Source organism: Ornithorhynchus anatinus, chromosome 10, assembly GCF_004115215.2.
Source record: "Ornithorhynchus anatinus isolate Pmale09 chromosome 10, mOrnAna1.pri.v4, whole genome shotgun sequence".
NCBI lineage: Eukaryota > Metazoa > Chordata > Mammalia > Monotremata > Ornithorhynchidae > Ornithorhynchus > Ornithorhynchus anatinus.
The window spans coordinates 4,809,871-4,823,089 of NC_041737.1; the positions used below are offsets into that span (position 1 = coordinate 4,809,871).

General features: G+C 39.9%; 1 protein-coding gene across 9 annotated transcripts in view; it reads right to left on the reverse strand.

The window, feature by feature from the left end:
- Positions 1–13,219, reverse strand: part of EPHA5 (EPH receptor A5) — a 329,023-nt gene that overhangs the window by 13,737 nt on the left and 302,067 nt on the right. For all 9 annotated transcript variants that reach the window (XM_029073598.2, XM_029073602.2, XM_029073601.2 and 6 more), the window contains 2 exons: positions 9,353–9,502; positions 344–537 (listed from right to left, as the gene is read on the reverse strand). In XM_029073598.2, the coding sequence (XP_028929431.1) occupies positions 344–537; positions 9,353–9,502 (344 nt within the window). The remainder of the gene's footprint in view (positions 1–343; positions 538–9,352; positions 9,503–13,219) is intronic.

Below are 13,219 nucleotides of genomic sequence, written 5' to 3' on the forward strand. Positions count from 1 at the left end.
ACTTCACTTCTCTGTGCCTCAGTTACCTCATCTGTCAGAAGAGGATGAAAACTGTGAGTTCCATGTGGGACAAGAGACTGTGTCCAACCTGATCAGCTTGTATCTGCCCCAGTGCTGAGAACAATGCTTGACACATAATAAGCACTTGAGAGAGACCATCCTTATTACTATATTATCATTAATAATAATAATGTTAGTATTAATATTATTATTCTTAATTCCTCCCCCAGGCGGCAGCCCTCTTTCTCTACCTTCCTCGCCAGTCCCCATCATTCCCAGAGCCTTTAATCTTGTCTGAATTAACTGGGTTCCAAACCTTTCTCCGACCCATTTTTTTCCCTACCTGCTCGAGGCATTAACCAGTGTCTTCAAGCTGCTCGGATTACGGATGAGCTTGTCCAACATGCTGACTATTTCCTCAAACTTGGGCCTGCTGTTTCGGTCCTTCTGCCAGCAATCCAGCATTAGCTGGTAGAGAGCAGCGGGGCAGTCCATGGGGCTTGGCAGACGATAGCCTTCTTCCACAGCTTTAATCACCTGCATGACACAAAGCAGAATATTTTCCAAATGTGAAATGCAAAAACTGGAGGACTTTTTTTTTTTAACCTGACAGCTCTTTTTCCACTTCTCCTACTATAGTTAAAACTGAAACATTATATTTTTGAATACTGGAAATGGGGTAAGTGTACTTTGAAAAAGAATGATTATTAACACTATGATATAATACAATATAATACATTGATATAATACAATAATATTAATAATTATGATGTTAATAACAGTAATAACAATAGAGGTATTTATTAAACATTTACTGTGTGTCAAGGATTGTTCCATATGCTGGAGTAGACGATACAAGTTAATTGGGTCATATTCACTCTCTGTCTCATATGGGACGCACAGGCTAAGCAGGAGGAGGAACAGATATTTGACACCCTTTTTACTGATGAGGAAACTGAGTCACTGAGTCAGTTAAGTGACTTGTCACTTGCCCATCTTCACACAGCAGCAGACAAGAGCTTGAGGTCAGAGTAAAGTCTCCTGACTTCCAGAGCTGGAATCTTTTCACTACTGTTTCTCAAACAGAGGATTCTCTCCTCTCCTCTCCTCCTCTTCTCTACTCTTCTTCTCTTCCCTTCTCTTCCCTTCTCTCTCTCTCAATTTTCATTTTGAAAGAGCTATATATGCTTATTTCTATATCAATCAATATATTCGTTTATATGTTTATATCCGTAGATATATCTATGTATCTCTCTCCATATCTATATCAACACATTCATATATCTATACCATATAACTTTCATTTCTATCTGGATAGACTTATCTATACAGATATCTATATCATCTCTCTATACAGATATATCAAGAAATATTTGATGTAGATATCTGTATAGATATACTGAGAAATATGTGATGCACCTGCATATACCCTCTGCCCTCTGCTCCTTCCCCTTCCCCCCCTTACCTCCCCTCAGCTAAGCCCCGTTTCCCTCTGCTCCTCCCCCTCTCCCTTCCCCTTCTTCAGCACTGTGCTCATTTTTATATATTTTATTACCCTATTTATTTTGCTAATGAGGTGTCCATCCCCTTGATTCTATTTATCGTGATTATGTTGTCTTTTTTTTGTCCATCTGTCTCCCCCGATCAGACTGTGAGCCCGTCACTGGACAGGGATTGTCTCTCTCTGTTGCCGAATTGTATAGTCCAAGCACTTAGTACAGTGCTGTGCACATAGTAAGCGCTCAATAAATACTATTGAATATGCAAAGAAGACACTTGTGATGGAGAAATTCATTTGTGGTTTGTGGGGGACCAAAAAGGCCCTTTCGAATTTTTGTGTGCATATAGAGTGGCTGACAGTTTGGTAGCTTCAGGCCCTGGCACCGTGTTCCCTCGGGCCTGACTGTTTCACCATCTTTAAGAAGCATCCGCTCCAACACAGCCGCTCCTCACCCGATGGCAATGAGCCACACTCGTCTATTGGCAGCAATAGCCATAAGTGAACATACGGTCTAGATTTGGTCTTTTATTATAGTGGCGCTCCGAAAGGAATCATTTGTAGATTTCACTATTTTGGTTCATTTCCCTGAATACCTTTGTTAATGGAAAAGTCTGTTAAAGACGGCTGATTTTTAGACGAGATAAAGCTTTGACTTTATTTCATAAGAGATTTTGGAATGGAAGTGATGGATGGACTGGAGGGTTGAGGCAAGGAAACTGTGTCATGTATCATTTATTAATGCCAGGCTCAGACTGTTTATCAAGTCCATAAATTTCTGCCAAGAATTTAGAATGGCTGTCCTCTATGTGCATTAAGATGCAAAATATATCCAGCCGCTGATTTTAAATGCAAACACGCACTAATAAGTCGTTTTGTAAAGCTGGGACTATTCATCGAAAACAACGGTAATGTAGGCATCTATTAGGGAGAAGACATAATGGTGATGTGTAAAAGAATCTCAAAATACACAACTGATTGGTTTGTGCTTTTAGAATAAAACAGACTGCTTTTGCTGCCTCTTCTTAATAAGGAATCAAATATTTTCCTTTTAAAATGATACCAAGGACAAATGATGTTAGGCGAGTTTCCCAACACTTCAGCGAAACAGTTTCCCTTTTAATGAAACCTCTCCACCTTGTTTTTTCCCTCTAATTATCTCGCTCAGAAGGGAACATAGTTGTTCTGACAGATGGAAGGAAATAATTATAATCAGGGCTCGGAAATTATAAGGAAAACACATTCACTAGCCCCAGGGGCTGACATTCACCTTAGCTATTTCCCCATTTAGACTCATGACTCCTTTTTCCCATGACTCACCTTCATTTCCCCTGCACTTCCTAAGGAGGATTGAGTTCTTCTCCTTCCTGCAGTTTTCCCATTTTGCTAGGGTCAGCCTTGAACAAGGAATGATCTGGCAGCGTATGGTATGGAGGTTGGAAGAGGGGAGATGGTGGTTGGAGGGAGCTCACTGAGTGGTGAAAGAGAGGGGAAAAAATAAGCTTGTAGACCAGTGGGATTAAACATTCAGGTCCACTCTGTTGGCTATTCAATTTTTTGGAGGAAGAAGCCACATTTGCCAACTGGTGTGTTTCCAGGTCTCTAATGCTTATCTTTCTCTTGAACGACTCTTCGTTTTGGTACAAACAGTGTTCGCAAGTCGGGAATGAACAGTCACCGTTTGGCCTCTAGGTTAATAAATCGACTGAGAAAATTCTTATTCTGAGTCTAGAGCCAAATGCTAAATCTGTCCACATCACTTACTTTTCAGTGAACTTCCTTCCTATTCTTTCTTTCCCCAAATCCTCAGAATTCATTTTACAATACAAAGATCTACTGCTAGCTGTCAAAAAACTAAAGTTCTGGGAAATCATGGGAGTCTCTAAATTCTGTTTATTGCTTATACGGCTGCAGCAAGTTGAACTGTTGTTTGATGGCAGCCATTCCACCCAAGATAACCTCAAAATACCGTGAGACAAAGGAATATACAGTCCTGCAGACAATAAAGACCTATCCCATGAGAGACTAGCTCAGTTGTTTTGCGAACAAAAAGCACGTCATTGAATCTTCAGTTTGTTGGCCACAAAACACAGTACTTCTCCGTAACCTTTTACTAGACCATCGACTTCATATGAAATACCATTCCAAAGCTCAGATGTGCACTTCAGACCAAAAGGTCTAAAAATCAATGCTCTAAAAATGAATTTTTCAAAAGTTCTATAATTTCAGAGCCATGGTTGAAATGATCTTAAACGTACAGGTTAAGAGAGTAGCAGCTGCTTAAGACATTTACCACCAAATAAGGCATTTGATCTTGAGAAACTGAGACTGACAATTGGAACTGAACTGGGGGTTGAGTGTCACATTTGGAGAGGTCCATTAAGAATTCAAGTACTGTCCTTACAGGGATGTAGCGTTCGGAACCAAGCTGTACACACTCTTCACCCAACCCTTCTGATGTTGCTCCTAGGCCTTAATTGCCACAGGCTGAATGAGAGGCTGAGAGATGAAGAAAAGCTGTGTAGGTCTTAGCAGAGCTATTTCATTCATGAGAGGAGCGTAAATTACCCAAACCTTTGGGAGCCAGATTAAGTCTTTTGGGTCAGCGGAGTGCCGTTGAGTAAATGACATTTTCTAGAGAACTGAGTAGTTTCTGAGGAATGATAACGCCAAGAGATCCACAAATCACAGGTGTCAGCAAGTATATGATGGGTGTTCCGTGGAAGGATGCTACCTGATTATTTGCTAGTTCCAATGAGAACTAAAAGAGAGAAAATTAGCTTATGAAAAGGAGGTAAGTAGAGTAAACCTAAGGGAGATTTGTGGGGCATCTTTAATAATAACTGTATTCATAAAGTATTTACTTTATGCTAAAGCCTGGGGAAGAGAAGGATAATCAGATACAACACAGTCCTTATCCCACTCAAGGATCACTTTATAAGAGAAGAAGTATGGAATCCTTCTTTTTTTAATAGGATACTAAGGCCCAGTGAAGTGAAAAGACTTGTTCAAAGTTACACAGCAGGCCAGTGATGGATTCAGGATTTAAGCCTAGGTCTTCTGAATTCCAATCTCTACTTTTTCCATTAGGCCACACTGCCTCTTGATGTGGAATAAAATCCTAGAAAGGTTGGGGCATGTCCATCCTTGGAGACGTGATGGAAAGAACACACTATCCAATCTGCCCTGGATTTTTTGTTATGGAAGTTAAGCATTAACTATGTGCCAGACCCTGGGCTAATCAAGCTCATCAGGTTGGTCACAGTTCCTGTCACACATAGAGTTTGTGGTCTTAGTCCCAATTTTACAGATGTGGTACCTGAGGCACAAAGTGGTTATGTCACTTGCCCAAAGTCACACAATAAACAAGTGGCAGAGCTGGATTAGAACCCATGTCTTAATCGACCTTCAGATCTGCCCCATCCCTGCCCACAAGAACCTTACTATCTCCAGACATTAGCCAGTAAAATGGTGGAGGCAGACACTAAAATAAATTACTGATAGGAGAAATAGTAGGGTAAAAGATTATGTTGTTAAGTGGTGTGGGGCTGGGGTGGGTAGTGGGTGTTTAAAGGGTAAAGAGTTGCGAGCAAATGCTACACGGGGGGAGAATGAACACAAGAAATGAGAGCTTTGTCAAGGAAGAACTCTTGGAGGACATTTGATTTTAACAGGGTTTTGAAGGTGAGGAGGATGGTGGAATGTCAGATATGAAGGTCGATTAAGACCTGGGTTCTAATCCAGGTTCTGCCACTTGTTATCATTATTATCACTATTATTATCATTCCCCAATGTCACACGGCAGGCCAGTGGCAGAGTGAGATTAGAACTTGGATCTCTTGCTTCCCACTCATGTGTTCCTTTTTCCACTGAGCCACACTGCCTGGCAGATTTCCCGAACAGATATAGAGGTGCAGGGGAATGTTTCTGAGGTAATGGAAATACTTCACAGTAGAGAAGGAATGACACATAAAAGTCAGATGCCTAAAAATCTTGGGGTGGAAGGTGACGGGGCATATTATAGCTGGACATTTTATTACGGATGAAGCTGTGGGAGCCATAGCACTCCTGGTTTTCTAACCCCTTACGGTGTCTTTGAGGGTTTAGAGCTCTTTAAGAAAACACTGCAGTTCTTCAGAGGGAACAGAGCAAAGAAAAGAACAATATGACCTACAGCAGACAAGCTGGCATCAGCCCAGGAAATTTGAAGTCTATCTGAGGCGCTGTAATGGGCTGTGCTATTTCTTGGCATTGATGCCCAAATCAATAATGTTAACTCAATTTAGAGAATCCTGCCTCTTCTGGTGATATGTAACAAATGGAATGAAAATGTGTAATATAAAGATATCCCCTTCTTTACCTGTGTGGAAAATCAACCGCGGCATTAGTGCATTGGGGTAGGAAGGTGGGATGATTGAGATCTCTGGGAAGAAGGGAAAAGCAGAATCCCAGAACACCTGGTTTTCCTTTTTGATAGATCCATAGCTGTTCCTGTAACATTCCTAGTGGCCACTAATGACCACCCTAAACTGGACAAGGCATCTCAGGTGACATTGCAAGCTTGACAGTGGATATGTTCTGTCATTAGTGGCATTCTGGGTGCCACTTTTTTTAATGGTATTTTTTAAGTGCTTACTACATTCCAGGCACTGTATTAAGCACTGGGGTAGGTACAAGTTAATCAGGTTGAACACAGTTCCTGTCCCACATGGGACTCACGGTCTTAATTCCCATTTTGCAGATGAGGTAACTAAGAATAGAGAAGTAAATTGACTTAGCCAAAGTCACACAGCAGACAAGTGGAGGAGCTGGGATTAGAACTCACGACCTCTGACTCCCAAGCCCCTGCTCTTTCTATAAGTCATGCTGCTTCTCTTCCTTCCAAGCACTTAGCCCAGTGCTCTGCACACAGTAAATGATTGCTTGAATGAATGAATAACTCCTTTACAAAAATTAATTGCATTAGCACTGTTATTGTTGTTATTGTTGTTAATCAGTATTCAGGGTGGCATGGTGGAAAGAGCCTGGGCTTGGGAGTCAGAGGTCTGGGTTCTAATTCTGTCTCCACTACATCAGCTGTGTGTCTTTGGGCAAGTGACTTAACTTCTCTGTGCCTCAGTTACCTCATCTGGAAAATGGGGATGAAGACTGTGAGCCCCATGTGGGACAACCTGATTACCTTGTATCTATCCCAGCACTTAGAACAGTGCCTGGCACACAGTAAGTGCTTAACTGATACCTTTATTATTATTATTATTATTAGACTGTAAGTTCTTTATGGGCAAGGATCATGTCTACCAAATCTTTTATACTAAACTCTCCCTAACACTTAGTACAGTGCTCTGAACACAGTAAGCACTCAATAACACCATTGATTGGTTGACTCTTCCTTGAATTTGTTTATTTCAGATTCTGTCACCGCTAATGGATTGTAAGTTTCCTTGGGGCAGAGATCAGCCCACTAATTTCATTGTTCTCTCTCAAACCCTCAGTACAGTGCTCAGCACACAATAGGAGCTAATAAGTATTAAGTGATTATTGGATTGACTGGTATTTGCTAAAGAGTGATTACTTCCACTTCTTTTTTCACCCTAGTTTATGTTGCTTCTAGTTGTAGTTTATTGGAAAGAAAGTTCTCAATCAGAAGAAACCTGAGGTCTTTTCAGCCCTGGAACTTAGGGTGGTTTTTTAAATTGATTTTTATAATTTCATTTTTAACAGTAATGTAACATTTTCATGGCATCTAAACACCACTGGAATCAGATAGTATCTGGAGTGCAGAAATTCTGGGACACTTGTTTGAAACTGCCAAAATAGTAAATTACCATTTCCAGCTTTTTCTGAAAGAACTCTTCCCTGCTCATGACCTTTACAAAATGTCAACATCACCAACTTTCTTGAACAGAAGTTTGGACATGATTTAGCCTAGATCTGGTTTAGCAATCCAACTGGAAATCAAACGTTGAAGAACATTGAAATGGTCAGACAGGTGAAAGTGCAATGTTGTCATGTTGTGGACAGACTACTAAAAGTAGACAATTCTCACAGGGTTATTATTGTACAATGCCTAATGGGTGAACCCTGAACTATCTAATTGGTTCATCCTAGATGACCAAAATCCCAGACCTCAGTTATTGTTATGGGCTTGCTGTTGTTCTTTGTGATTAGAGTGACCTCTTCTTGTGAGCCTTTAGAGTTAGTGAGGGAAAGCCAAATTCAGAACTCATAAAAACTCACACTTTCATTTTTTTTAGGATTGTAATCCTATCCTTACTGGGGGAATTTCACCCTCATGAAGGAAACTGGTGGTCTGGACTGGAAATTGAAGTTGTCTTTAGAACAGTGCTTGGCACATAGTTAGCACTTAGCAAATACCATCGTTAATATTATTGTTATTATCTTTCTATATTTTCCTTCGGGGCATCTATGGATCTGTACCCTTTAAGCATTTGATATTCACCCCAGCTTCAGGCCCACAGCACTTATGTACATATCTGTAATTTATTTTAATATCTCCCTCCACCTCTAGACTGTAAGCTTGTTAAGGGCAGAGTATGTACCTCTCATCTCTGTTTAACTACTCTCCCAAGTGCTTAGTTCAGTGCTTTACACACAATAAATACTATTGACATTTTTTTCCAAGTGATTCCTGCTGAAGACAGACAAACCCACATGGATGCATGCACACACACACGAAGAAGCGAAAGAGAAGATAAACAAGGAGAGCACAGACATAAAATGAGGTGAAATGGAAGTGAGAGGAGAAAGGACAGAGGAAAGAGAAGAGAGGAGAAAAGAGAGAGCAAGCGATAATAATTATGATGTCTTTTAACTGCTTGTTATGTGTGTTGCATTGTAGTAAGCACTGGGGTAGTTACAAAATAATTTAGTTAGAACCAGTCCTTGAACCACACAGAGCTCACAGTATGCGGGACATGTATGCGCATGATACTGTGGCAATCGATCGGTCAGTAGTATTTATTGAACATTTACTCATTATCATTATTATTGTTATTATATTTGTCAAGGGTTTATTATATGTCAAGAACTGTTCGAAACAATGGGGTAGATACAAATTAATCAGGTTGGACACTGTCCTTGTCCACCATGGGACTGACAGTCCAATTAGGGGAGGGAGTATGAGCATTGAATCCCCATTTTACATATGAGGAAACTGAAGTCGAAGAAAGTGAAATGACTTGCCCCAGATCACACCATAAGCGACTGGAAGCGATGGGATTAGAACCCAGGTCTTCTGATTCCCAGGCTCATGCTCTTTCCCAGTTTCTTTCCCAGAAACTACCCAGTTGGCCACCTGACTTCCACTGAACCATTGCATTTCTTTTAAAAAAAAGGTTTATCATATTTTCTTCCCCCGCAGGGAAAATGTTAACGATCGTGATCTTGGAGTATTTCATTTCTTGAACTTGAAGTGATAATAGAGCATTACTCTAGGTCCTTACCTCTTTAGCATTTACTGACATGAGGGACCCTAATCCACCGAGCATTGGTTTTGTATGGTGCATTAGTTTCCTGTCACAAAAGTGTGCAATTTCAATTATCCTTTCAGCATTCATCCTTAAAGAGCCCTTCCTTCAGACCCTGACAGATGTTGAATGAAACATCACTCTAGTTTGCAGCTCGACAGGAGACTAAGCTATTACATTAAACAAATGTACTTTCTTTGCCCAAAGCCAGAATGAAAGACCCTGGAGCAGAGGAAAAATAAAACAAAAATCAGTGAGAAAGCTAAGGATTCCACTGGATCCTGGAAACAGTAGTCATTTTTCCAGAAGGATTCTACTTCTCGTAGGAGAGTAGCTTGCCGGCATATAGTTGGAGGTGAGTACTTACATCTTGATTGGTCATCTCCCAGTATGGCCTCTCCCCATAAGACACCACTTCCCACATCACTATTCCATAACTCCAGACATCACTGGCCGAGGTGAACTTGCGAAAGGCGATAGCTTCGGGAGCCGTCCATCGGATGGGAATCTTGCCTCCCTAAAATGAAAAGCCAAACAGGGAAGAGAAAGAAGAGAAATGAATAAATAAAAACACCCTGCATGTTACTGAGACCTGTCTAGGGATATTCTTTTTCCACTTGAAAGATGCCAAAAAGAGATGTTGAACTGTTGAATGTTTGACAGCTTGCAGGCTCTTTCCCCATACCTCTACCCAAAAGCACTTTCAGACTGACTAATTCACTGTCCTGGAAGACGTTGTTTAACTTCCGTTTGACTATAGAACTCATACAGAATTCACATCTCAATTACACTGCCCTATAAAGGAGAAGTAAGGAGGGAAAAAGCAGACAGTCAAGCAAATCGATCAGGTAAGCGTTCAAGAGTTTCTATCAGACAAAAAGTAGGGGAAAACATACACACAAACTCTATGGGAAATTTTGTCCATCCTAGGGCTGTAAACAAGAACTTCTAGAGGATTCAGAAACTTCCCTACCCCCATGTACTCAGAAACTGAATGGGAGAGGGGAAACGGTAAGATCCATGTGGGCAGAGGCTATGTCTACCAATCTTTGGACTCTCCGAAGTGCTTTGTACAGTACTAGGTAATAATAATAATAATAATGATGGTATGTTCAAAATAAGCCCTCAATAAATACATTCGACTGATTGATTGGAAGGTAAGATAAATGAGAATCATTAAATCACCTTCTTTTTGCATGGCTCTAATCTTCTGGTTTGATATATGAGGTGTGTGTATATATGTGTATATCTCAAATAATCTTACTAAGTGAATAAAGAACCCACCATGCCATCAAGTTAGTGATTTGTTTGCATGGTGACTGTAGTTGCATATTTTTCTTGAAGTTCACAAAGAATATTTTGATCATTTAGTCTCCCTAAAGGGGGAAAACTTTTCTGACCATTCTTCAAAGCAGTGGACCTAGGTATAGACTCTTGTCTGGAAAAGCATACCATCTGGAAGACAAGACTAGGCATTACAGATTTTTTTTTCCTTGGGAAGAAATCAATCCTTCACAAACACAGTAGATTAGAATAAAGAGACCTTTTTTCCCTACCGAGTTCTAGAAAATCAGCCTTTAAAAAAAAAGTAAGTAGTATGTAGTGAATGCAATTTAAAGTAAGCCTATGTTTTTGCTTTTTTTCCAAAAATGCCAACACCTAGTTTTTTTCATTTTCATTTTCATTATCTGAGGTTCAACTGCAGATCTACTCTGATTGAGAATCAGTTCTGTCGAATCCCTGGATTTCTCTGCTTATCCTCTAAGCAAATCAAGCTGTCTCCTAAACTAAACCACCTTACCCAGCTTGATATACATGACAGCAAGCCTATCTACTATTTCTTCAGGTTAAATGGTATAAATCAACTTTAGCTTTCAGATACTCTAGGTGACGACAAACTCTCTGATGTCTTGGGATTCCCCTAAGTATGTATTCAAAAAGGGCCTCAGGGAGTCAGATGAAAGAGACAAGATTCTTGCATGAAACACAAAAACCTGCACATATTGTTTTACTATTTATGTCAGGAACTGGAATTTTTCCTAGTGGCAACAGATCTGATTTTTGGCAGTTTGGCTTTTTGAGGATTCCTTAGTAATTCATTCATTCATTGTCATATTTACTGTGCACTTACTGTGTGCGGAACACAGTAATAAGTGCTTGGGAGAATACAATATAACAATAAACAGACACATTCCCTGCCCATGTTGAGCTTACAATCTAAAGGACAATCTTACAGTCTAGAGGGATAGGTTTGAAGGATCGCTGGTGTCTACAAGTCTACTCTACTTCAAATAGCAGGCTCACTGTTTTGACAAAATAAAGCCTTGTTTGAACTTCTTGGGGTGGGGAATCCCACAGAGGGAATCCTATACCTGGGAATCCTCTTAATCAATTGTGTTTCTTGAGTGCTTATTGTATAACGAGCAATGTACTAAATTCTCTTAAATGACATAAATAGCATGGTAACTATAAACCTCAGGTTTTTCATCGGGCTTTGCAACACTGGGGATGCAGGATAACTTTCCTCTTTGTTTGCAGAAGGAATAAAAGCCCTTTTGAAAGGGACATAAGCAATGAGGTCTTATCCTTATTAACAATTCACATCTTTAAGGAATTTCCTGTACACCCATATGGGGCCGTATAAAATTACTGCAAAAAAAGTTCCTCAATTGAGTCTGCCCCATATTGTCATGAAAAATGGATCTCAAAATTTCCATTGAAGAAGTATAGGAGTATAAAACTCCTCGAAAAACAGTTTGGGGAATCATATGAAATTTAATTATCTCCCAGCTTTGTTGTCCCTCTGGGTTCCCTATGAAATCTAGTAGGTGCTTGCCTGTTCTCAAAATGGCACAAAAATCACAAATATCTGTTTACACAGAGAAATGTATGGTTGTGTACCAAGACTAATTGTATTAGATGAAAGACTGCGGACTCCAAACTCATTTTGGGTAGGGAACTTGTCTACCAACTCTGTCACATTGTACTTTCCCAAGTGCTTAGTACAGTACTCTGCCCACAGTAAATGCTCAATAAATGTGGTCGATTAACGACACCATTTCCGATTTGCTGACCCAGGAAGTGGTTTTTAATAATTGAAAACATTGGAATCAGTAGTAAAATGTTGGGGGGGGGAAAGAAGGTATCACATTGAGATTAATTGGGAGGTGGTAAATTTTAGATATCTGATGGTCTTTTGGATTGACTTTCAGTGATCCACTTGAAAAGAGTCGTGCTATGTAAATAGCATGTGATCCTGGTACAGAAAGAAGATCAGCCTGATTAATAATAATAATAATGATGGTATTTGCTAAGCACTTACTATGTGCCAAGCACTGTTCTAAGCTTCTTCATTACACAGATCAATTGTATTTATTGAGTGCTACTATGTGCAGAGATTTGTACCAAATGTTTGGGAGAGTATAATGCAACAGAATTAGCAGGTGCACTCCCTACCCCAAATGAGTTTACAGCCTAGAGATTACATGTTCAAAACAAACCTGCAGGCTAGCTACTAGTGAAATACAGTACCATTTCAATGTCTCCAGGAATATACTGTATTCTTCTTGTCAAATAACTTTTGAAAAGGATATTTGACACCATAAATGTGCCTGGGGTACCAAAGAAAACAACAGATACTCATGAATTATTGTACATAGGTCTTTCACTCTCATTGAAGGAAAATTGACTTTCAAGAAGGCCGGCTATGCCTGTTACTTTCTATATGGCTCTTTTTTTCTTTTTTTTGAGTGAGAGCTGGGGAGGGTTCACAGTTCTTTTTTTTATCTAGTTCTGGATTGAATTTTCACTTTTCAACATGACTGGATTGGAGTTTTGGAATGAAGACGTATTTTTTATTGAAACTCTGCTTTTACATCTAAGTGATTCCGTCACCTTTGAAGTCCTTCTGAAATCACCTCTTCTCTGGGAATCCTTCCCCAATTACTTCTAATCTCTCCAATCTATCTTGCTCCTACTGCCACTTTAGCATTTCCTTGTCATCTAACCATTTGAATATGCACCATCCCCTATATCACTTCTGTACATTTATAACATCATCCTATCTATAATTAATTCTAGTGTCCATCTCCCTCACTAGACTTAGCTGCTTGAAGGCTTGGATCATGGCTAACTCTGTTGTACCCTCCCAGGTATTAGTATAGTGCTTTGCTTACAGTAAGCACATAACAAATACTTTGGATTGATTGTTAGAGACTTGAAGATTGGAGAGGTG